This window comes from Ovis canadensis, chromosome 13 (assembly GCF_042477335.2).
Source record: "Ovis canadensis isolate MfBH-ARS-UI-01 breed Bighorn chromosome 13, ARS-UI_OviCan_v2, whole genome shotgun sequence".
Classification (NCBI taxonomy): Eukaryota; Metazoa; Chordata; class Mammalia; order Artiodactyla; family Bovidae; genus Ovis; species Ovis canadensis.
This window is the reverse complement of record NC_091257.1, coordinates 26,647,329-26,673,596: the sequence shown is the minus strand read 5'-3', so window position 1 is coordinate 26,673,596 and position 26,268 is coordinate 26,647,329. Positions and strand designations below refer to the sequence as shown.

The 26,268-nt window shown below is 42.9% G+C and overlaps 1 protein-coding gene across 12 annotated transcripts in view; it reads left to right on the top strand.

Annotated features, from left to right (window-relative positions):
* PRKCQ (protein kinase C theta) overlaps positions 1 to 26,268 on the top strand; it is a 154,869-nt gene that overhangs the window by 52,315 nt on the left and 76,286 nt on the right. For 5 of the 12 annotated variants that reach the window (XM_069547169.1, XM_069547170.1, XM_069547168.1 and 2 more), the window contains 3 exons: positions 9,305 to 9,434; positions 13,967 to 14,166; positions 18,184 to 18,244. In XM_069547169.1, coding sequence (XP_069403270.1) covers positions 9,305 to 9,434; positions 13,967 to 14,166; positions 18,184 to 18,244 — 391 coding nt within the window. Of the gene's footprint in view, positions 1 to 1,815; positions 1,873 to 3,328; positions 3,660 to 8,965; positions 9,131 to 9,304; positions 9,435 to 13,966; positions 14,167 to 18,183; positions 18,245 to 26,268 lie in introns of those variants that run through there. The other 7 variants (XM_069547177.1, XM_069547180.1, XM_069547178.1 and 4 more) reach the window with 5 other exon arrangements.

The window sequence follows — 26,268 nt, the reverse complement described above, 5'->3', positions numbered from 1 at the left end:
AGAGGAAAATTTGACCTAAATAAACAGACCCATCCTTAAATCCACTTTCCATATGAGGCAGCATCTGTGGGCTCAGTGAGTGGTCACCCTGCAATGGACAGGAAGGAATGCCAAGGAGACCGAGCTTATACAAAGCAGTGCGTCTTGCTCTGGACTCTGGCTCCAGGAATTGTTTGTGTGCGCGCTAAGTTGCTCCAGACGTGTTTGACTTTTTGCGATCCTACAGAGTAGACCACCAGGCTCCTCTGTCCATGGGATTCTCTAGGCAAGAATCCTGGCATGGGTTGCCATGCCCTCCTTCAGGGGATCTTCCTGACCCAGGGATCAAGCCCACATCTCTTGCATCTCCTGCATCGGCAGGCAGGTTCTTTACTGCTAGCGCCCCGTTACCCACCCTTTAACTCTTCAAGTTGTAGCCAAGGAGTAGAAGGACAGGTCATTAGACCACAGGCTCCAGCAAAAAGAAATGTCAAGTTAGTAGCCGAGGTGACTGAGCAAGCAGGCATCCAGGAGGCTGCTGGGAAAGCTTGTCTGACAGCTGTTGTGGGCCCTTTCTAATTAGGGGCTGGTTGAGCAGATGGGAACAATCTATGGGGAACTCTGCAGGCTTTCACTTCCTCCCTGACCTAACCTTGAAGTGATTTTCTAACAAGGAATCATTGACTAATTTGGGTGGAGGCACTGAGCAAGCAAAGCTGGAATCCAGGTTCTGTTGCCCATGAACTATCTGACCTTCAGCTTACCCACTCAGGCCTCAGCTTTCTAATCTGTAGAATGGAGCTAATTATACCTACCTCGTGGGCTTGATGAGAAGGCTGAATAATACAAGCTGTGGAAAGCTTTTCGCAAAATTTTGTGAATTGTAGAAGACCCAGTAAATAACCCTCGAGGCATGTGCTTGTACCAAATAGACAATGGCACCCCACTCCAGTACTCTTGCCTGGAAAATCCCATGGACGGAGGAGCCTGGTAGGCTGCAGTCCATGGGGTCACTGAGTAGGACACGATGGAGAGACTTCACTTTCACTTTTCACCTTCATGCATTGGAGAAAGAAATGGCAACCCACTCCAGCGTTCTTGCCTGGAGAATCCCAGGGACGGGGGAGCCTGGTGGGCTGCCGCCTCTGGGGTCGCACAGAGTCGGACACGGCTAAAGCAACTTAGCAGCATGAGAGATGGAGAAGAAGAAAAAAAAATCAACTTGATGAGTGATAAAAGGCTGGATTGGTAGATATGGCCAAAGCATCCAAGCAAATAGGTTGGTGGTTGTTCACAGGGTCATAGGCAGTGCTGGATGATGGCTGGCCTCCCAGGACTGGCAGGATAGCCCTGCCCTGCTTATGGCACAGCAGAGGAGAGTAGAGAAACACAGTCTCTGAAAATTGGCAGATCCCCGAAAAGAGAGGAGGGAGCTGGACTAGGCAAACATTGGTTATTCCTGTAGTTTATCCTTTGGGTAAATCACTCCTCTTCTTGATCCCTTCCTCTGCCCACCTCTGGAAGGGCAGAGGTGAGGTCCTTAAAAGAGGAGAAAGGTTGAAGGATGTGCCTGAGTGCAGGCGATGGAGCACACACCTGGAAGGAAGGCATAAACAGAGCCAGTGAGATGGATTGTTGGGGTGTGTTCAGAAAACGGGCTGAGTCAGTTGGACAGAGACAATTGAATATTCGTGCAATTTGGTCAGAGCTGGGCTTTCATGGAGCTGTCTGTCCATATCACACCTCAAACTAGTGTCAGAATAGTAATAATGCCACACAGGTGCTTTTCCCTAAATTTCAGTGTTTGTTTTATTTCTTCATTTTTTGGCAGGCGAAGGGATGTGTTCTGTTTGCTCAGGCTGCCTCTGTGTCTCATAAAGAAATGTGAGAGCGGTAGGTGTATCTTCATTTGCCAGAATTTGCCCGACATTTACCAAATTTCAGCTGAGCTGATGGATTGGGAACCTACTGAATTTTTTTCTCATTCTCAAGCTTGCTATTGATTCGCTTGTACTTTCTCTTCTGTTGATACATGTTAAGGTTTTGGTGTTTCTGTGAGACTCTCCGTCTGTCCTTAAGGCTCCTCCAGCTAACCTTTAGCAATACAACTGCTGTCCAGATTTTTGTAAAATCAAGAAGTATGTTCATTCTTACTTGACTTGCTGCAGAGGAAGTGAAGTCTCGACACGTTTTTGCTGACAAGCATTTAGAGAGCTTCTCCCGCTTCCTATTCCATGGACTTTCCCCCCAGCCGCTTTCGTTATGTGGTGGCAATCCTTCAGGTCACCATGAAAGTATTTGGTGGGTTTGAATTGTGGCGGGTGAGTCAGTCTAGGTAAGTAGGTCAGGCAGCACCAGGCAGTCAAGAGACCAGAATTCTCCATTTGATACTTGACGGATATAACCTCAAGCACACCTCTGAGACTTGCCCATCTACCTGCCCAAGAGGAATGAGATCGTAGTTAAAGGGGAAGACATTGAGCTGTAAGAGTAAAGATCCTCCACAGGTTTAAAGTACACTTTATGACGATATTTCACAGCTGGGCTAGCTAAAGCGCAGAAGGCTGGATGGACACACAGCTAGTTCATCGTGACGAGTGCTGGCATCATGATTACTCCATTAGGGGAAAATAAGTGCTTTAGAAGAGATACCCAAAGGGCTTTATGAGAGCTCAGTGGCAGGGTGCAGAAGAAGGTCACATAATTCAGCCCAGATAACGCTCCTAAAAGACCATTTCCATTTACTTTCTGCCCTTTTCTGGTACACACTAATAATGCTCATAAAGTACACTAGGAAGTATTTCAGAGCTGCAATAATAACTTTTTCTGAGAGTTAACTGTGTGCCAGCCCTGCTCTCAATACCTCCCTGTGTTTTCCCATTTCATCCTCTTCACTCTTTGAAACAAGTAACAACATTATCACCATTTTCCCAACGAGAAGACAGACTTAGAGAAGTTAAGTAACTGCTGCCGTTGAGCTCATAATGGCATCGATTCTCTGCCTGTAACGACTCCTGGCACGTTTGCTTTGAATTGATTTCCTCTGTAACTGGCTGCCACCTAATCAGACCATAGAATACCCCTGCAGGTAAAATAAATGCATGAAGATTAAGAGGGGATGCAAAATGTTGGCTTTGGAAAATTAAGTTCCTTAGCAAGAAGGCAGTGAGCATCTGCTCAGTATCAGAGAGAGGGATTAATCCTCAGAGGTATGTAGATGATTAATTGAGACCTGGTCTCCGCCCTCAGAGCCCAAAGTCTTGTTTGAGAAGACAAACGTGAACGAATCAATCAAATGAAGCAGTATGGGGCAATATGACCGTGTGAGCCCTGGTCTCCTCCCCAACCCGCATTCCCCAAGGGAATGTGGTAATAGAGGAAACCATTTATCACGGCTAGGGTCTATTGAGGAAGGCACCCACATGCACTCTCTCTGGAAGGCTTTTGCTAGATACACTGATTTAACCAGAGGGACTTCCACAGGTTGAGTCCCACCCCTCTTCTGAGGATATAAGTATACCCCACCCTCTCTAAGGATTATGTTGGAGAAATCCTGGTGGGGCCCTTCTGTGTCCCCCAGATTTGGAGGCTGAGAGCTGAAGACAAAGAGAATGGGAGTTACGGGATCGGCACCACTCAGACTTTTGAAATGGCAGAGGAGAGGTGAACTGCTATGACAGGTGTGTCTCGCAGGATACCCAGGGACCATGGGAGGCTGAGTAAATCCCACCAAGATGTGAGGTGCCAGGGGGGATGGAGGTGAGGGAAGAAGGGGTTTGCAAGGAGGTAGAGACTGAGCAGGAACTTGGAAGATGAGGAAGTGGGGGAGGGGCAGGTGGAGGACAGAGGGGACTAGGAAAGCGGTCCAGGGAGAGGGGCGGGGTTGTGAAGCGCCTAGAGCCACGAAGCAGGATGACACGCGGGAGAAGCAGCGGGAGCTCTGCATGATCTTAAGGAAGGTCCTCGCGGCTGCAGTGTGGAGATCCGGCTGGAAGTGAGAGGTGACAAGGCTGGAGAGAGACAGTAAGCTGCTACATTGGGTCTAACGAGGGATGATGCAGAATGGAGGTCCCAGGGAAGGAGGGAGAGGAGGAGGGCAAGGAGAAGAGAAGGTTGGTTGTGGTGGATGAGAGAAAGGGGGATGTCTAGGCAGGGTGCTAGGCCAGGAGTCCTGGCACCAATAACTGGGCAGATTCCAAAGGCAAGATAGTGAGTTCCCTGCGGACCTGGCAGGTCAAGGGTCTCCGGGAGCTGTCCAGGGGAGTCCTCAGACGAATGGTCTGCAGAGTGTCTTGCCCTGGGCTACCAGGACAGCCTGGGCTGGCCAGTCACTTTTTTAAAAATGTAATTTTATCATTTATTTTTGGCTGCTCTGGGTCTCCATTGCTGTGCGTGGGCTTTCTCTAGTTGTGGCGCACAGGCTTCTCGTTGAGGTGGCCTCTCCTGTTGCAGAGCATGGGCGCCAGGTCATGCAGGCTCGGTGGTGCGCAGGCTTAGTTGCCCTGTGGCATGTGGAATCTTCCCAGACCAGGGATTGAACCCATTTCCCCTGCACTGGCGGGCAGATTCTTAACCACTGGACCCCCAGGGAAGTCACGGCCAGGCACTCTCATGCACACACTCTTTGTTGGAAAAGGCAAGGTCACTGTGCCTGTCAGTAAAGAGATTATGGAAGGCACACTCCGTAGAGAGACTGGGAGAGGCCAGTCCTGATGGCTGAGATTCCAGTGCCTGTGTTTCTGTACAAGAGTCATTCTCCTTGGAACACCCTTCTCCCTTACCATCCGCTCTGAGCACAAGTCACCCCACAAAAATCTTTCGTGTTAATTTCATCTTCATGTGCTTATTACATATCTTCTTGGCTCTTGAGATTTGCATATAGACATATACATACATGCCTGTGTGTGTGTGTGTTCAACAGGACTGTGGAAATTTATGCTCACAACAGATAAGAGAGCATTTGATGCATGTTGTCCTTGCCAGTGTTAGGTAAGAGCACTTCAAAAAATATTTGCTAATTGCCCAGGTAAAGTAATGTTATTGTTTTATTTTATATTTTAAGTATTTTAGTTATTTTATTATTATAGTTTGAATTGAATATTAATATACCTCAAAGAAAATGCATTGTTAAATGCTAATGTTACTTTTTTTCAGCTATTTGCACCAAAATGCAAAATTTCAGGAGCGTTTAAATGTTACAGAGTGAAAGATGTTCTGTTTTTTTTTTTTAAGACTCTGACCACCTTTAGTAAATTGAGGCTATTCTTGGTTACTTCAGATTTTAATTCAGTATTTTATTATATGGATTCTCCATTTCCTAATATATATTCTTTATATAACCCCTGAATTTATAATCTATGCCTTGAAATGCTAGTCACATATATCTTTATTTTGCTTCTTAAGTTACCATGTGGAAAAATTGACATTTATTTTGGGTGAATCATTCTGTGTATTTATGTCTAGATGTCTGTGACTGCCACCACAACTAGGCTATAAAACAGTTAGACCGCCCCCCCCCAACCCGCTCATGCCATTCCTTTATAATCACATCCTGTCTGCAAACTGCTGATGTTTTTTTCCCATGTAGCTTATCTTTTCAAGAATGTCACATAAATGCAATTATATAGTATCTTGCTTTGTTTTTGCATTTCTTGAATTGCTCACAAGGCTGGAAATTTTCCTACAAACTAGTTACAACTATGTTTTTTGTATTTTATATATTTGTGACATTGTCACTTATTTAGTTGGGTCATGGGTAGTGGTTTGGGGTATTTTTTCCTACACATTTGTGTATACTTACTATATAAGAATGATGATCACTTATTTTCTGTTACATTTACTATAGATATTTTCCCCTTTTGTTATTTTCTTTAAATAGTAATCTCTTACAAATAGTAATATCATTTGATCTAGTAATATTGGAGTTCTCTAGTGACCTAGTCTGATGCAGTCTTCCTAAATTAAAAAAAAAAATTGTAAAAGGTGCTTATCAGCTAATTTCTATTATGGAATAACTGGACACAATCTCTGTATGTAACTATAAGACTTTAATAAAGCAGATAATGGAGCTGTCCCTCAATGGGATATCATGCAAGAATTAAAAGGATGCTTAGGAAGATGGCATAGTAACTTGGACAATCTTCATGATAAAATGTTAAATTAAAAGTCAGATATAATCTCATACAAACAGTAGGAGCACGGAATATAAAACAAAAACACAAAACCAATTAATTAAAATAGACTGGAGAAAATCCATCAAAATATTGAATGCAATTTGCCTCAGGTAAGGAGAGTTTTACTAACTTTACGCATTTTCTTCATTTCATGATAATCGCCTATTACTGTTTTTTAATCAATTTTTATTGGGGTATAATTGCTTTATAGTGTTGTGTTAGTTTCTATTGTACAGCAAAATGAAGCAGCTATGTGTATACATGTATCCCCTCCCTTTTGGATTTCCTTTCCATTCAGAGCACCACAGAGGACTGAGCAGAGTTCCCGGTGCTGCACAGTAGCTTCTCATCAGTTATCTATTTTATACAGAGTATCAGCAGTCTATGTTAATCACAGTCTCCCAGTTCCTCCCACCCTCTCTTTCCCCTTAGTATCCATATATTAGTTCTCCACGTTCGTGTCTCTATTTCTGCTTTGCAAGTAAGATCATCTATACCATTTTTCTGGAGCTTCCCGATAGATAACTCAGTAGGTAAGGAATCCACCTGCAATGCAGGAGACCCCAGTTTGATTCCTGGGTTGGGAAAATCCGCTGGAGAGGGGATAGGCTGCCCACTTCAGTATTCTTGGGCTTCCCTTGTGACTCAGCTGGCAAAGAATCTGCCTGCAGTGTGGGAGACCTGGGTTTGATGCCTGGGTTGGGAAGATCCCCTGGAGAAGGGAACGGCTACCCACTCCAGCATTCTGGCCTGGAGAATTCCGTGGGGTCACAGAGTCAGACACGGCTGAGCACCTTTCACTTTCACATGCCAGTTTTCTAGATTGCATGTATCTGTGCATTATGTTTGTTTCTGTGACTTCACTCTGGGTGACACCCTCGGTCCCCGTTGATCGTAGCAGCACCATTTACAATAGCCAGGATACGATACAGAAGGAGAGAAGATTCTGAGTAGCTCAGGAATAAAATGCTACCTTTTGCCTTAAAAAGGCACCCCTGAGCTTGAGGCTCTACTGAACGTGTGAGGTAAAGCACACACATGCCAGTTCTGCTTTCTAAATGCCAGATGCCGTCCCTGGGACCAGGCCTTTAGAACGAGAGGCATTGGCTTTGCTCCCAGATAGATGGATGCGTTGGGCAGATGGGCAGAATGTCCACGTGTGAGGGGATAGGGCAGGCAGACTGGCGAGGGAGCCTGGATCGCTTGTGGATAGGACATCGGGTGATGTCTACACCAGCCCTGCGGGAGGAGGGGGTTTCACTGCGACTCACTTCCTTGCTGTGATAGAGCCCCTGCAGACCCTACAGCCTTCTGTCTGTTCCCCAGACAGATTTTCCCAGGTGCTCGTTGAGCGCTGTTGCCTAATTCTGAGCCCAGCCTGGAAATAGCAAAGTGACGCATCGTCAGGAAAGGTCAGAGTGCTTGTAACTCAGACATTACGAGTCAGTGATCCCTCGGGGCTCCAGTCTGAATGAATTGCTTACCTTTAGCTTGTTTTGAGGAAATCTCCAAAAAGTCCACATGTGGTAAATAGTCCCATAAATGATGCCAGTTCTTGGCTCGATCCGTGGAAGAATATAAATTTGTCTGAAAGATCTACATGACCCAGGAACCCCGGGGGGAGAGGCGGGTGGGGGGGTCTCAAGTCTTCTCTGGAGAATTCTCATCTCTTAGACAGGCTTCTACCCAGGAGTTCTAAGCTCAGAAGGTAAGGGGGCTCCCTAAAGACAAACCTGGAAGTCATCTCACTGCTGATTCATGGGAATGTGTTTCAGAGGAACATGAGACAAATCGGGATGATTCTGTGACCATCTCTTTTATTTAAACCTGCTGAACTGTAGGAAATTGGGGCTCTCTTAATCTCCATGAAATTAACAGCAGCTGTCAAGGGCCCCTGACATGTCTCCCTGTTGGTTAAAAACAAACAAACAAACAAGAAACCTAAAGGCCAGCAGCATTCCAGAGGCCCAGAGGACTGGTGATCTTCCGTGGCTCTGCTGGCTTCAGATGACGGCTTCGAGATTCCCAGCTGGGTCATCGATCATGGCATCTGGGAGCCTGTTACTTTGAGTAGTTTTGTTCTTTTCCACAAAGATAAGAAAGATGGCCAATGCTTTCTTCTTGATACTGGGTTGATCAAAAAGTTCCTATAACCTCTTACAGAAAAACCCAAATGAACATTTTGGCCAATGCACGTTCCCTTTGGCTTCCTTAAGAATGTTCTGGAAAATTCATGAGGTGAAATCTGTTCAAGAGACAGGAAGCAAGAATGTAATTTTATCACTAATTATTGATACCGGGTAATAGTTTCAGATTCATGGAGCGTCATGAAAAAGTAGGTAAAAAAGGGAGCTTTAGTAGAAGTAAATGGTCAAACAAAGGAAAGAACCGTAGATGAAAAATCAGACTAGAATCCCTGATTCTGTAGCCAACACTAAGATGATTTTCACTAACATCTCCCGGAAAGTGTAATTATTAGATCTGTGACTTTTACAAAGTCCTTTGTTTCTCTTTCCACAATGAAGTTGCTATTTCACGGTGGTCAGTGATTTAGGGTTTTTAAGTGGTTCAAACTGTTCAAAAGCTCTTTAAATACATACACACACGCACGCAGACACAGATATATATATATATCTGTGTGTGTGTCTAAAGTAAACAGATCAGCTGCTAAATAAACGCCCAGAACCCATTCCATCACACACACAAATAGCCCATGTAAGAATTTCACAGTGTCATATTTAACTGCTGAGACTAAAATAGACTTACTGTTTATAAACTCATTTTCTTATTACTGTGTTGTTTCCTGGGTACCTACTTGGCTAGTAGAAGAAATGAAGTGTTGGAATGCTTTTGTGTCTCTCTGCAACTATTAAATATAACTCCATTCAATTGGGAGTGGGACTCAGGTCTAACTGACAAGGTTAAATAACCTTAGTCCAGGACACCGCTTTCTCTGGCACATCAGCCTGCGGTTTGGGGTGAGCCCAATAATGCACCGTGCAGAGGGGGAAGTAAAACATTTGTTTGAACGGATAGTCAAGCCACTTGAGGCTCTGGCTTTCAGAGATAAAGCACTGGTTAAGAGGGATGCAACACCCAAAATAATATATTTTACAGTCTTCAAACAGCTGTTGTCTTCTGTTGCTTTGCAGGGAGTGAGCATCATGTCACCGTTTCTCCGAATTGGTTTGTCCAACTTCGACTGTGGGTCCTGCCAGTCCTGCCAGGGTGAGGCGGTTAACCCATACTGTGCCGTGCTTGTCAAAGAGTATGTTGAATCAGGTAAGCTTGAGTGCGTGCTGGGCGTGAGGGGCGGGGGAAGAGGAAGCCCCCGCAGTGAACTGGGAAGCAAGGCCTTCCAGGGTCTTCAAGGTCGCCTGACTCAACCTGACTTTCCAGCTCAGGAAACGATGCCCAGAGAAGCCAAGTGCTTCCTGAGAGGTTCACGGGCTTAGTAACGGCCTCTGAACTAGACCTGGTCGCCTGCCTTATGTTCTAGGTCATAGTCCCATTTTCCACATAAACGAAGGAAAGGAGCAAAGAGTTGAGGACGTTATGTGCGGAGTTAACGAAGGAAAAAAACCAAAAACCTACTTTAATGAGCTAGAGTAGAACATGGTCCAGTATTTTCTGATTGTTTTCTATGATTATAGATAAAGGCTGTCTTGCATTTTGAAAAGTTTTAGTTGGAGGATACTTACTTTAGAATATTGTGTTGGCGGCTGCTATACAACAACGCAAATCAGTCTTAAGTATACATATGTCCCCTCCCTCTGGACCGCCCTCCCACCCCTCCAGGCTGTCTCAGAGCACCAAGCTGCGCTCCCTGCGTTACACAGCAGCTTCCCACTAGCTAGCTGTTCCACATATGGTAACGTGTATGTTTCAGTGCCATGCTCTCAATTTGTGACACCCTCTCCTTCCCCTACTATGTCCAAAGTCTGTTTTCTGTATCTGCAGGTTTATTCCTGCCCTGAATATAAGTTCATCAGTACCTTTTTTCTAGATTCCATATATATATGCGTTAATGTATTGGTGTTCTTCTTTCTGACTGACTTCACTCTGTATAACAGGATCGAGGTTCTAGGTTCATCCACCTCACGAAAACCGACTCAAATGCATTCCTTTTTATGGCTGAGTAATACTCCATAGTCTTAGACTTAACGCCGAAGATATTTTACTGCTTTTTTGACCAAGTTCAGATAAATAGTACAAAACGTATAGGATTAGCAATTAGGGTTCAAATTTCAGAAGCCTTCCTTTACTAAGACCCCAGGTGAGTTAAAGAATTTTGTCAGATTTAAATATTCATGAAAATTTCATGGAAAGGGGGAAAGCATGACAGTCTTCCAAGGTTCCTTCATGGGTTTAGATCTTTCCATTAAAATCATCCTCCTCTGACTTGTCTAAATTACTGGTACAGCAATGTAACTAGTGTGCACATTTGAGCATGGTAGTACCATGGAGTCAAGGAATTTTTCTAAATGAAATAGTAATTAACATCACTGTACATTGTAATAAGTGAACAGACAAAAAATGAGTATTGAATGGACATTTGGAATACTTCTTCCATTTGGAAGAATGAATGAACATAAAGCTAAATTGTCTAATGAAGTGACTGCTAAAATGTCTTAAAGAAAATTTGATAATATTTTAACCAATTTATTTCCTGAAGCACATTAGAAATGATAATGTGAATAAACAGTGTCACTCAGGAAAAATAAGATAATCCTATTCTGTCTAGAATATCTTCATGATCACCTAAACTGCTCCTACCCTGTCTGGTCCCTGCCTCTGTGTTTTAAAGTTATCATGGACTTTCTAAAAACAGAAAGAAAAGTAAAAAGTAAAAAGCAGGATGAAGTTTATATCCCATGGTTTTCCCAGCCTCCCTGCCTTTCCCTACCTCTCTACACACAGTTTCTGGTTTTAGCAGATGACACTTTGTGGGGAAATCTGATTGCCACTGATGCAGTCACAGGAAAGATTAGGAGCCACTACAGTGCATTTATAGAGAAAGTATTTATGGAGCACCTACTGTATACTGGGCCAGAAGACCTTCGTTTCCTTCAGAGTTCCTCTCCTAGCAGAAGATAAGCAAAAAACAGAAAGATCACATAGTAAGTCATGTGAAATGAAGACATCAAAGCAGGGTCATGCGGGGAGAGAATTGAGGCTGGAGAGAAAGATGGAGAGAGAAGGAACACATGTAAGAATTAAAGATTTTAAAATTTAAAAAATTTAAAAAAATTAAAAAAAAAGAAAAAGAAAAATTAAGTGACATTCCTGGGTGCAAGAGGAACCTGATTCTGCAGGTGATGACCTCCAGCTGGATGTGTCCAGCACAGAACCCTGGGGTTTCCAATCCTGGATGCTGGCTTTTCTTTCCCTTAAAAGACTTCTCTGTGCTCAACTGGCTTCTGCCTTCCAGCCCCAGGAGCACATCAAAGCGGAGGAGACTGACTGATCATCTTGAGTTCCCTTCTGCCCAGATCTCTCTCCTGTTTAGTTAACAGTGAGAATGGCACTTGCTCCCAATCTAAAACCTTTCAAATGTCACTGAAATCTTTGAAGTGTGCAATGTCTGAGTTTTTCAAAGCTGCTTTTTGACTTAATGGGTCCCTTGGATCTGGTTCCCTTTACATCCACAGGTCTCACTGACATTTGCCTCCTGGGAGCCTTTTTTTAAGTATCTATTTCTTGTTTTGGCCTTGCCTTTGAACTTGGTCTAATCAGCCACATGAATCAAGAGGACATGTTGGAAAAGAAGTTTGTGTTTCTGAAAGGTTAAGCCTGTGGAGTGCGGAAGTTTTTGTTTTTTTCATTTTGTTTTAGTTTTGTCCTGAAAAGAAATCTCTCTGAACATGGTATTTAAAACATTACTTCTGTAGCGTTTTAGCAGGTTTCCGTGTTTGGGATGTTAAGGCTGCATTTTACATAAAGCAAAGAACAGGAGCAAAGGGACACAGTGCTGTCAGTCTAGGAGCCTTTGAAAATAGTAAACCCCACTGTAAATAGACAGGATCTTGAGTTCTTGTTCTCTTTATAAATGATGACAGTCTACTGAATGAAAGTGTGAAAAATCCCTTGCTATGGGAATTTCTGTCCATTTCCTGGGTGTGCTGAATGATAATGGTTGGAAGAAGGTAAAGGAATTTTGAGAGGCAGCTTGAAGCCTGTGGAAGTAAAACATTACTCTGATCACTAATATTGCCATGGCTTTTTTTTTTTTTAAGTCTAATCCTGAGTTAAATTTCTATTAAACAAACCATAAAAATATTCCCCTTCCAATTCCATGCTCAACATTGCTCGAGTTTATACCTCTCACAGCCAGGTTTACCTACAGTGTGAGGTTTCAGCTTATTCAAATCCTTGTATACCTCCCAAGGAATAATTTAGCAAATGCCTGATGCCTGTTCTCTTTCAGTATCATGCCTCAAGAGTTAGAACTGCTTTGTTTCCCTGCTTTCAGTGGCGTTTTCTTTTTGCTTTATCAACTTCTCTGATAAATCTCTGCTCGGACTGCTGCTTCACGTGCTTAGGGTCACAAGAAAGAAACCCTGAAATACAGCTGCAGTTTTCTGCTCCTGCAACGACTAGGGCATAAATGCTACAGAGAATCCAGTGTGGATGGAGGAGAGAGCAACACTGCTGAATCCCACTAGTAATCACTTTCCCTGGTGGTTCTGGGATGGTTCCCTTAAACTTCATCATCCTGCCCTTGGTTCCTGTCACTAACCACCTGCAGGCCTTCTGCAGCCTGCTCCACTGACTCCGGGGATGAAGACCTCCACCTCTCTGAGATACTTGTTAGTTTTCGATTAGGGAGCATGGTTTATGTTAAAATGTATCCTCCTTTTGAGAAGAAAATAATGGTTCATGGTATTTTAAAGGTTTTGCCTATTAAAGGTATTTATGTTGAGTGGAAAATTTTAAAATATCTTTCTAAAAGAACACTCAGTATAAGCCTGAAATTAAGTCACTGTCTTTTTCAAATCAACACACAGTAGTTTTATATTATCTTGTTTTTTTTCACTAGATACCAGTGAAATTGAACAGTCATGTGTCCACCGTTAATACATTAACACAGAAGGATCCCCAAAGGCATAAAAGTATATAACCTGTTAAAAAAAGAAGGGGGGGGGTCTAGGTCACTGTCCTCTACCAAACATACCAGGCTTAGCTGCTGGGTTCTTCATATTTGCTCAGATGTTCAGACTTCAAAAGAAGCAACTGATGAATAGGAAAAGAGCATTGCCAGTGAAGATGCCAGATTTATTTGCATAAATTATCCAGGTTGACTTCCAAGTTTTAGTATATTACCTTGCATGTAGACCTTGGAACCATCTCATCTTGTCCTATTTTATCTCTAATTCTTCTCTTTTTTTTTTTTTACTATTTTTTTTATTGGAGTATAGTCAGTTAACAATGTTGTGATAATTTCAGGTGCACACCAGAGTGATTCAACCACGCACGTATACATGTGTCCATTCTCCCCCAAATCCCTCTTCCATCCACGCAGCTGCCGAATTCTGAGCAGAGTTTCCTGTGCTATACAGTAGGACCTTGTTGGTTATGCATTTTAGATATAGCAGTGTGTGCATGTCCATCCCCAACTCCCTAACTATCCCTTCCCCCCCATCCTTCCTCCCTGGTAACCATGAGTTCATTCTCTGCGTGTCTCTAATTCTAATTGTATGTGCTATTGTCGTCCTCCCAAAAGACTAATATAGTCCTCGAGAGCAGAGGGAATGGGTGAATTATTTCCCAGAGCAGGCTGAAAGCGTAATGAGCATGTATCTTTCCATTCCTAGAGAATGGGCAGATGTACATCCAGAAAAAGCCAACCATGTACCCGCCCTGGGACAGCACTTTCGACGCCCACATCAACAAGGGGCGAGTGATGCAGATCATCGTGAAGGGCAAAAACGTGGACCTGATATCCGAGACCACCGTGGAGCTCTACTCCCTGGCCGAGAGATGCAGGAAAAACAACGGGAAGACAGAAATATGGGTAAGTAGCCAGGGCATGGGCTTCATTTATGTGTATATTCCATGAAGTGATAGACACCATCGCAGCTGACGACTGGTACAAAATTTCAATGTCATCCTGAAGGTTGACATCCTGAAGGCCTCGGGGAAACCAACTCCCTACCACTGACTCATTGGTGACTTGACTGTGGCGATGAGTATTCATTGTGGACTATAGAACATACTAGCTAGCATACTCACATTTCTTTGATTCTTAGGTAAAGGAAATAAGGTCTCTCAGGGTGTGAAGAACTGTTACTGATCTATAACTGTTAAAGTCAGCTTGGAAATACCACAAAATTTTCATAGCGTGGGAACCTACCTGTGATCTGTGTATCAAGATATCACGTGAATATCAAGATATCTAGATACGTACATGATACCTTGATAAACTGTCTTAGACAGGATGGTGGATAGATAAGTAAGAAGAGAGCAAAGATCCATTTAATATCTCAATCCCTATAATTTTTTTTAGTCATAATGTGTTTGCTTAGCTTGTTGTTTAGTGTTCAGCCATATTTGACTCTTTGTGATCCCATGGACTGCAGCAGGCCAGGCTCCCCTGTCCTCCACTATCTCCCAGAGTTTGCTCAAACTCATGTCCCTTGAATCAGTGATGTTATCCAACCATCTTATCCTCTGCCACCCCCTTCTCCTTTTGCCTTCAATCTTTCCCAGCATCAGGGTCTTTCCCAGTGAGTGGGCTCTTCGCATCAGGTGACCAAAGTATTGGAGCTTCAGCTTCAGTCCTTCCAATGAATATTCAGGGTTAGCTTACTTTGCTCTAAAAAGTACATTATACACAACTCATGTTACCATGCAGATTTTTGAAAACTGCGATTCTAAACATTTGTTACCAAAATAATTATAAGTTAAAGGGAGAAGTAAACTATGAAAGCATAAAAATTCCTGTGAAAATGTCTGGGGTATAACAATTAAAGAAAACATATGAGTAAAACCTGCTTTTGTAAGAGCTGAAACCCAAAAAGTGTTTTCAAATGTCTGCATCCTTTATGCAAAGGAGGAGACTCTTACCTCTCAGCTTCATGCTTCTTATAACTCAGATTCTTAACTCCAGCCAAAAGATTTTCAAATGCCAGGTTTCAAAATGGGAATAATACAAGCCTAAAACAGATTTTCGTGTCAATGGTATATTTTTTACCTTAAAAAAAGAGAGCGAGAGAGAGAGAGGTACTTTTTAGGAAAGTATATCTATCTTTGCTTGCATCACTGAAGTAATCTTTAAAGATAACTATATGTCAAGACTTTTTTCTTAAAGTCCCCCATGCTTAGATGTATTTAGATAATTTAGTTCAGGGTGTCTGTGAACTCATTCAGCCTGGTGAGAGATCACAGAAACAGAATTCCTCTTAGGTAGCTGGTTGTGCAAAAAATAGGAAGTGGATAAATAAGTGGGTAATGTCACAGGCATGTGACTTAGTGGTAAAAGTTTACACAGACCTGTTGGGGGAGAGGGTGAGGCTGCAGATACCTCTGAGTCATAGAGCATTTGACCAGGCTCAGAGAAAGAAGAGAGAAACTAGAGAAAATCTTCCTCTGTTTTTCTCCCATTCCCATTTATTTTCCACTTTCTGCCTCATTTTTTTAAAAGGGAAGAGTCACCAAATCTCTAATTTTTAAAGTAGCATACTATAGATTTCCTTTTCAGTGAATAAAGGAATAACTATTTTTTAAATTATTTTATTATGCATCCTTGACAAACAAGTTGTTTTTCTATTTATACCTCTTAAAAGTTGCATTTGCTTTCTCGCCAAGACATTTTTTAAAGTTTATCCTTGTCAGAGTTTCCATATTTTTTGCATATTGGGATTACTGAGACATACGCCCTTGGATCCTTGGAAGGATAGGATATCCTTCCAACCTAGACAGCATATTAAAAAGCAGAGATATTACTTTGTCAATAAGATCCGTCTGGTCAAGGCTACGGTTTTTCCAGTGGTCATGTATGGATGTGAGATTTGGACTATAAAGAAAGCTGAGCGCCGAAGAATTGTTGCTTTTGAACTGTGGTGTTGGAGAAGACTCTTGAGAGTCCCTTGGACTGCAAGGAGATCCAACCAGTCCATCGTAAAGGAGATAAGCCCTGGGTGTTCTTTGGAAGGATTGATGTTGAAGCTGAAACTCCAGTACTTTGGCCACCTGGTGCGAAGAGCTGACTCATTGGAAAAGACCCTGATGCTGGGAAAAATTGAGGGCAGGAGGAGAAGGGGACGACAGAGGATAGGATGGTTGGATGGCATCACCAACTCGATGGACATGGGTTTGGGTAAACTCTGGGAATTGGTGATGGACAGACAGGCCTGGCATGCTGCAGTTCATGCGGTCACAGAGAGTCGGACACGACTGAGCGACTGAACTGAAGCCCTCGGATCCACATTTAACTACTGGCAACCTTCTTATATTTTTTGCCTTTATTATGTTCAAGGTTATTTCCTAGTTCACTTTTATTTATCATGTTTAAGCATCAACAAATTGCTTTGGACTTAGTTTCCCTTGCTTCTGTTAAAATCTGCTTTCTTAAAATTAGTTTCTCTGTTAAAAAAAAAAAAAAAGATTTTCTCAGAATTGCCTCTTAGCTCCACAGTCACCATGTAGTTTCCAAATATTGATATTTTGTTTCTGCTTTCCCAGGGTTTTCCCTGTTGGTGTGGTTATCCCCCACTCACTCATAAATGTGATGGAATCTGACTTTCTGCGGAGGCTGTTTTTTCAGCAGCTCACTGATTTAATTTCTTCTATCACCACTAATTCCTGAATATTGATAGCATTGCAGTCACCTGGTACCAGTTTTTCCCACTTCCTCTGGGAATGAGCCCCTATCCCTCATTCTTCGGGTTTTATTTTTTGCCTCCACTATTTATTATTCCATAAATCAGAGAATAATGGTATATGTACTTGATGTCAAAGGCCCTTCTCTTTTCACTAATCTATTTAAGCCGTTTAAGAGTCAGACACAACTTAGCAACTGAACAAGAACAAATTTAAGCTTTCATGGGACTGTGTAGTTAAGCAAGTGGTAGAAGCTTGTCACATCATAAAAGTCTAACAGTAGTGATGCTGTACCATGGGCATTGCTGTTATGTCAGTTTCTCCAATATCTTTAAAGGTCTGGTGGAAGGTGCAAGATCACCATGACTTTGAATTATTTAACCATGATTCATATTCAGTCCTGAGTTCAACCAGACCCTTCTTGCTATGTTTCAGTTATTCTAGTTACCCATAGATGTAATGATCAGCAGTGGGCTTCAGTTCACCTTTTTTCTTGTTTCTTTTTAGCATGTGAACAGTGCTGTGTTATAGTTTAGTTATATTATTAGTGGTTAGTCAGGTCTTCTCAGATTTGCCATGTGTCCCTCACGTCACATCACGTAATCTGCATCGTCCCTTAACAGGTCACTCTGTCTGGTCCCTTCTACATAATCATACTGAAATATATATACGTTCTTAATCCCTTCCTTGACCAATCTAATTAAAAGTTCCCTTAGCAGATGGTCCGGCACTTTCCAAAGGAAGCAGGTTCCCCATGTGAAAGTAAAAGACCACTCCCATTTAATACCCCTATTAACCTAGAGGCCCTGTTGGCTCAGCAGTAAAGAATCGCCTGCAACTCAGGACATGCTGGGTCAGGAAGAGGTCCTGGAGGAGGAAATGGCAACCCACTCCGGTATTCTTGCTTGGGAGATTCCATGGACAGAGGAGCCTGGCAGGCAGCAGTCCATCAGGCCGCAGAAAGTCGGACATGGCCTTCAGGAAGTTTTGATCTCCAAATCGAATTCATGAGCTGCTGAGGTGTTTTGATAAAAGAAAGGTTATATTTGTGGATGCTGTGCTATTTTGATGATAGCATGAGTGAGCAAGACGAAAAGGAGCAGAGCTGGGCTGGAAATCTCCTGCCTCACCCAGCTCCTCAGCTGGGGTGTCGTTCAGCTCAGCGCTTGCCTCTCGCTCTGACCCGTGTTTCTTTTCTCCCTTCCACCAGTTAGAGCTGAAACCTCAAGGCCGAATGCTGATGAACGCGAGATACTTTCTGGAAATGAGTGGCAAGTGACGTTTCTTATTCCTATTTGGGGATGAGGTGGGCATGTCTCTTCTCCTTTGCAACTTAGTTCACTTTTTCGAAAGCAAAGAAAATGGCATCACAAGGAATTTCCTTAAAATTTCCAATGATGCTTGAGCGTGAGTTGAATATACACTCTGTGGGACCAGATATACACAGAAATATAAAACATGTATAGTATTTGCTTTTGAAAGATCTCATTTTTGGCTGCACTGGGTCTTCACGGCTGTGCTCAGGCTTTCTCTTGTGGAGGTGGGCAGGCTTCTCGTTGAGGTGGCTCCCCTGCTGCAGAGCTCCGGCTCTAGGGTGCGTGCGCTCAGCAGCCGTGGCTCACAGGCTCAGCAGTCGTGGTGCACAGGCTTAGTTGCCCCGCCGCGTATGCAATATTCCCAGACCAGGGATCAAGCCTGTTTTCCCTGCTGCTGCTAAGTCGCTTCAGTTGTGTCCAACTCTGTGTGACCCCACAGACGGCAGCCCACCAGGCTCCGCTGTCCCTGGGATTCTCCAGGCAAGAACACTGGAGTGGGTTGCCATTTCCTTCTCCGATGCAGGAAAGTGAAAAGGGAAAGTGAAGTCACTCAGTCGTATCCGACTCTTCGCGACCCCATGGACTGTAGCCTACCAGGCTCCTCCATCCATGGGATTTTCCAGGCAAGAGTACTGGAGTGGGGTGCCATTGCCTTCTCCTGCATTGGCAGGCAAATTCTTAACCACTGGATCACCAAGGAAGTCCAGCATTTATTTTTCACATGGTGTGAAGGCATATGCCCAGGGCTTTTCTAGTCTGTCTATATTTTCATTTGGGAATTTACTATAAACACCAAAGGTTCTGCTAATGTGTTGCCCTGTGTGTACACACTGTGTATAAATGGTGTGATATGACGTGTGGTCACACCATCAGAATACAAAATGAATAAGAACCTGATAAATACTTCCCTTAGCCCTAGAAGAACAGAGCAGTAATGCTTCACGTTAGTCATCTCAAATGCTTTTGGGAACAAGCAAGGAAAAAAATGTGTCACTGAAGACTTTCCCTTGCATCTCACACACAGACACTGTTCATAGAAGTTAATTTATGAGCCATGTGCGTGGTGTCTCAGACAGCCTGTTAGTTCTTCCTGTTGCATTTATATCCTGTTGTCAAAATGCTGTGTAAATGAATCAAATGCTACCACTCTTCAATCTTTTTTTCAAAGTATAGCTAGCATCAGGTGTAGAGCAAAGTGATTCAGATATGTCTGAATATATATATATGCACCCCACACACACACACATATGTATATATACTTTCACATCCTTTTCTCTTATAGGTTATTATAAAATACTGGGTATAGTTTCCTGAGCTGTACAGTAGGTCCTTGTTGAGTATCTGTCTGTGCGTGTATGTTAAGCCCATTCCTGTTTCATGCCTCCATGCCGTTCTCCTTTGGTAACTACAAGTTTGTTCTCTAAGTCTGTGAGTCTATTTCTGTTCCTTAAATAAGTTCCTTTGTATCATTTTTTTAGTGTCCCCATATAAGTGATATCATGTAATATTTGTCATTCTCTGTCTGACTTCACTTAGTATGATCGTCACTGGGTCCATCCATGTTGCTGCAGATGGCCTCGTTTCATTCATTTTCCTGCTTCACTGAGTACCTAGGAGGGGCTTAGGGCATGTGTGTTGAACTGTTCAGTGGGCTCACTCTGGCATTTGGAAACACCTTTTCTTTTCCTGTGGTCCCCACTCAGTGACTGTCTCAAATATTCCCATAGCCCTTCTGAGTTGCTGAGGAAGCTACTAACGTGGTGCAGCTGGGAGAGCCCGTGCCTTCCGCCGGTGTCTGCGCTTCAGGGCACAGCTGCTGCTCCCTGAGCCTCTTCCCGCTCTCAGCCTCTGAGGGAGCCCCCTTCCTGGTGTCCTGGCTGTCTACCCTGGTGGCTCTGTAACACCAGCCCTGCCTCCTCTCTGGCATCTTCAGTTTTTTCTTCTCTCTCTGGTTTCCACCTCATTGACAAGACTTACATAATTATGCTATCTTCTCCAACTTGAAATAGATATTTTTTAAAAACCTTTTTACTGTGCTAAAAGTCACATAATATATACTATTTCAGCCATACTTAACGGTACAGTTCAACGACACCAAGCCCATTCACATTGTTGAGCAGCTCTCACCGTCACCCACCCTCCTGAGTTTTTCACCTTCCTAAACTGAAGCTCTGTCCCCATTAAACATGAACTCCCATCCCCATCTCCCCACCCATCCACCCCACAGCCCCAGGCATCTACCAGTGTGCTTGCTGACTCTGTGAATTAGACTATTCTAAGTACCTTGTATGCTGCTGCTGCTGTTGCTAAGTCGCTTCAGTTGTGTCCAACTCTGTGTGACCCCATAGACGGCAGCCCACCAGGCTCCCCTGTCCCTGGGGTTCTCCAGGCAAGAACACTGGAGTGGGTTGCCATTTCCTTCTCCAATGCATGAATAAGTACAATCAAAAACTATTTGTTTGCACCTAATGTAAATTGGAATGCACACTAAATTTTATTTATTTTTAATTGAAGGATGATTGCTTTACAGTATTGTATTGTTTTCTACAAGCATGAACTTGAATCAACCGTAGGTACATATATTCCCTCCCTCTTGAACCTCCCTCCCCATCCCACCCTTCTAGGTTGTTACAGAGCCCCGGTTTTAGTTCCCTGAGTCACACAGCAGAAGGTTAATTTAACATATGTCCTAGGGCTAACAATTTAACATATGTCCTAACATACGTCCTGGTGGCTCAAATGGTAAAGAATCTGCATGTGATGCAGAGGACCTGCGTTCAATCCCTGGATCAGGAAGATCCCCTGGAGAATAGAATGTCAACCCACTTCAGTATTCTTGCCTGGAGAATTTGACAGAGGAGCCTTGCAGGCTACAGTCCAAATGGATTACTTCTTTTCTTTTCCCCTCTGTGCTATATAGTAGGTTCTCATTAGTTACCTGTTTTATACCTAGTACTGTGTATATAGTTTGAGCATTCTTTGGCATTGCCTTTCTTTGGAATTGGAATGAAAACTGACCTTCTCCAGCCCTGTGGCCACTGCTGAGTTTTCCAAATTTGCTGGAATATTGGGTGCAGCACTTTCACAGCGTCATCATTCAGGATTTGGAATAACTCAACTGGAATTCCATCACCTCCACTAGCTTTGTTCGTAGTGATGTTTTCTAAGGCCCACTTGTCTTCACATTCCAGGATGTCTGGCTCTAGGTGAGTGATCACACCATCGTGATTATCTTGGTCGTGAAGATCTTTTTTTACAGTTCTTCTGTGTATTCTTGCCACCTCTTCTTAATATCTTCTGCGTCTGTTAGGTCCAGACCATTTCTGTCTTTTATCAAGCCCATCTTTGCATGAAATGTTCCCTTGGTATCTCTAATTTTCTTGAAGAGATCTCTTATCTTTCCCATTCTGTTGTTTTCCTCTATTTCTTTGCATTGATCACTGAGGAAGGCTTTCTTATCTCTCCTTGCTATTCTTTGGAACTCTGCATTCAGATGCTTATATCTTTCCTTTTCACCTTTGTTTTTCGCTTCTCTTCTTTTCACAGCTATTTGTAAGGCCTCCTCAGACAGCCATTTTGCTTTTTTACATTTCTCTTCCGTGGGGATGGTCTTGATCCCTGTCTCCTGTACAATGTCACAAATCTCTGTCCATAGTTCATCAAGCACTCTGTCTATCAGATCTAGTCCCTTAAATCTATTTCTCACTTCCACTGTATAATCTCACATGCTAGTAAAGTAATGCTCAAAATTCTCCAAGCCAGGCCTCAGCAGTCCGTGAACCATGAACTTCCAGATGTTCAAGCTGGTTTTAGAAAAGGCAGAGGAACCAGAGATCAAATTGCCAAGATCTACTGGATCATCAAAAAAGCAAGAGAGTTCCAGAAAAACATCTATTTCTGCTTTATTGACTATGCTAAAGCCTTTGACTTTGTGGATCACAATAAACTGTGGAAAATTCTGAAAGAGATGGGAATACCAGACCACCTGACCTGCCTCTTGAGAAACCTATATGCAGGTCAGGAAGTAACAGTCAAAACTGGACATGGAACAACAGACTGGTTTCATATAGGAAAAGGAGTACGTCAAGGCTGTATATTGTCACCCTGCTTATTTAACTTATATACAGAGTACATCATGAGAAATGCTGGGCTGGAAGAAGCACAAGCTGGAATCAAGATTGCTGGGAGAAATATCAATAACCTCAGATATGCAGATGACACCACCCTTATGGCAGAAAGTGAAGAGGAACTAAAAAGCCTTTTGGTGAAAGTAAAAGAGGAGAGTGAAAAAGTTGGCTTAAAGTTCAACATTCAGAAAACGAAGATCATGGCATCTGGTCCCATCACTTCATGGGAAATAGATGGGGAAAGAGTGGAAACAGTGTCAGACTTTATTTTTTTGAGCTCCAACATCACTGCAGATGGTAATTGCAGCCAGGTGGGAGGGAGGTTCGGGATTGGGAACACGTGTATACCCATGGTGGATTCATGTTGATGTATGGCAAAACCAATACAATATTGTAAAATAATAATAACAATAAAGAAAAAAAAAAGACGCTTACTCCTTGGAAGGAAAGTTATGACCAACCTAGATAGCATATTCAAAAGCAGAGACATTACTTTGCCAACAAAGGTCCGTCTAGTCAAGGCTATGGTTTTTCCTGTGGTCATGTATGGATGTGAGAGTTGGACTGTGAAGAAGGCTGAGCGCCTAAAAATTGATGCTTTTGAACTGTGGTGTTGGAGAAGACTCTTGAGAGTCCCTTGAACTGTAAGGAGATCCAACCAGTCCATTCTGAAGGAAATCAGTCATGGGATTTCTTTGGAAGGACTGATGCTAAAACTGAAACTCCAATACTTTGGCCCCTCATGCGAAGCGTTGACTCATTGGAAAAGACTCTGATTCTGGCAGGGATTGGGGGCAGGAGGAGAAGGAGACGACAGAGGATGAGATGGCTGGATGGCATCACTGACTCGATGGACATGAGTTTGGGTGAACTCTGGGAGCTGGTAAGAACAGGGAGGCCTGGTGTGCTGCTATTCATGGGGTCGCAGAGTCGCACACGACTGAGCGACTGCACTGAACTGTGTATATATGTCACTCCCAATCTGTCAGTTTAAAGGTATTTTTTTAAACCTTTTTTCTCTACAAGGCCTTCTTTCCTTTCATTCCCTGATACGTTTCTTGAGAAACAGTTTAATATGTTACTCCTTTTTCCTTCACTACTCTATCAACCCTTAAACCCAAAGAATCTGGCTCATTTTTCAATCCATCTGCTAAATGGCGTTCTCCAAAAGAATGAATCCTCAAAACAAATGTTTGTTTCTTAAGCTTCAATTCCCTTGACATCTCTCGCTCCGTCAATGCTGAGAAACCTTTTCTTTCTTGTATTGCTTCATGTAATATTATTCAAGTTTTCCTCTTAATTTTTCAGCTGCCTCTTTATGGCCTCTTTTGTAATTTCATTTCCTCCCTCCCAAAAATATGGGAGTTTTTATCTCCTAGTCTGTTCTTCATGTGAGTGCCATTTCTCCCTGACTTACCCATTCAAAATTAGGGGTGACATCTCATAATTCTTTATACTGTCCTGCATAGCAGTTCACGCATAGCTCTCCAGGAAATGTGTGCCTTAATTGACTACAAACAAGTGATTGGTTAAACAAATAGATTAGGCACCATTGCTATAAAATAAATAACCAACTATATAAAGATCAGTGAGCTTATTCAAGCCAGTGAACAAGCAGAAGGCCAAATTACTTCAGAAATAAACAGTAATTACAAGGAGAATTTTTAAAATTCTGAGCTTTTATACATTTACTTTCTTATAAGGATTGAAATGATCAGAGGATAAAGGAATTATAGCAAGGAGCAAGGGAATGAATTACTTACCTGCAGTCTCTGACATATTTTTAAATGTACAGTGTTCTAATACACAGACTATTTTATATTTATAAACGTATAGTTGTATATAGTCCAGACTATTATAATAGCTTTACTGACTATTCAGTCAGTAAAGAATCTGCTTGGGTTCAATTCCTGGATCGGGAAGATCTCCTAGAGAAGGAAATGGCAACCCATGCCAGTATTCCTGCCTGGAGAATCCCACAAACAGAGGAGCCTGGTGGTCTGCAGTCCTTGGGGTCACAAGAGTCAGACACAACGTAGCAACTAAACCACCACCATGTAATTGTTACATGGTTATATTCGTATATTTTTCACAGTAATATGGATAGAGTTCCCAGAATAATTCACCTCCCTCCCTGAGTTCAAAAGTAATTTTATGCTTTATTTCCTTTTATTTCATCAGCACCAAAATAGAAATGAATCAGAGCTTCCCGACAAATGGCCTCCTGTGCCGGTCCCGAGTTGTAAATAGATCTCTACACTTAAACCAGAGCCTATAGGAGAAGGCAGTTGCCTCGGTGACCCTAAATCTAACCCCGAATTCACCAAGCCTTTTTATTTCCAGCACAGTTCCTTTAAAAAAAAAAAAAAGACCTAAATCGCCTATCCTTTAAGTATCAGGCAAAGTCCTCAGCCGTGTAAGGAAGTCTTTCTTAGGGATGCTTGATTATTATCTTCTTTGGAGTAGAGTTGAGTTACAATCCTGTGTTAGTTTCAGGTGTACAGCAGAGTGACGTTTTATCTGAGAGTTTGGGGTTTCCATAAAACAGACCCATGGACTCTTGGAGAGAAGACTTCAGTCTTGAAATGAGTGCTGGCACTAGGCTGGATGGTGGAGGAGGGTCTCCACCTCCGTGGCCCTCCCCCGGCCCTGTCTACCCAGTGTGCTTCCAGCTTGGCCCTGAAAAGGGGTGGGGAAATTAAGATACTCCGGCAGGATCACTTGCCTCGAGTGTGTTGTCCAGCCACTGCCATGGCTTACCCGGAAGGGAAACAATTGGGTTTAAATATTGTTAACTCTCTTCATTTGTGAAACAGGAGCCCCTTATCCTTGCCAAACCTTCATTTTTTGTAATTTAAAAAATAAGTAGACTAAGTAATCCAAGAATCTACTTGGAATCGCAGTTGCAGGAACTGAATCATCAATTCGTTATCCGTATTTTAGTGATGACGGCAGCTGTGTTCCGCCTCCTTTACCATGCACTCTCCCATGCACGCTGGAGGGCCCATCGTACTGGTCAATCATAACTACCTTGCTATTGTGTGTTTTGGCTGGGGGACCTGGGCTTCGGCCAGGGCGAATATTCTCACCGGTATTTCTCAGACTTCTTCCAGCCTTTTGGAAGCTGTGGGTACTGTGGACAGTTACTACTCAGAGTACCTTCACCAGCACCCAGAGCCCATGGTAAACTGAAGAAATGTGAACGTGATTTGATGTAGATGACTAGGTACCAGCCAGGATTATCTAGATACTTTTTAATTACAGTCATCTGTTCCTTTCCGGCCCTTTCCACATTGACCTGTATAGTTTTATGGCTGGTGCATCTGATTCCCATTGGCTTCAGGAACCAAAGCATACACAACTTCCCAAAGCTTTTTTGCCTTCAGAAATCTGGCCAGCTCCTGCCTGTCTACATTTTTTGTCTATAAACAACCAGATATAAGATTTTCTGGGACCTAAAAAATATAGATATAGTTTCCAACTTACTGTTCAGTACCACATTATTCTTTAGAATTACAGGCAAAGTATTTGCCACTTCCTGCCTTTTCTGGCTGACTCATCACTGACAGTGACAAGGAAAGGTCAATAAATACCTTAAATGTTCCAATTTCTGGTTTTAAAAATTGAGAGAGGATATAGCTCAGTGTCGTGAAAGAGGATGGAAGGATTGAGCCAAGATTCCAGCCTTGTTGTTCCAATCCTGGAACAGGACACCATCTGATAATTCTGTTATGGGACTAAGGAAAGACACTTCGTACTGTACCAAACTTCAGAAATACTGGGTTGGCCAAAATGTCCATAACATCTTTTAGAAAAAACCCAAATAGGCGTTTAGCCCAACCCAGTACTTGG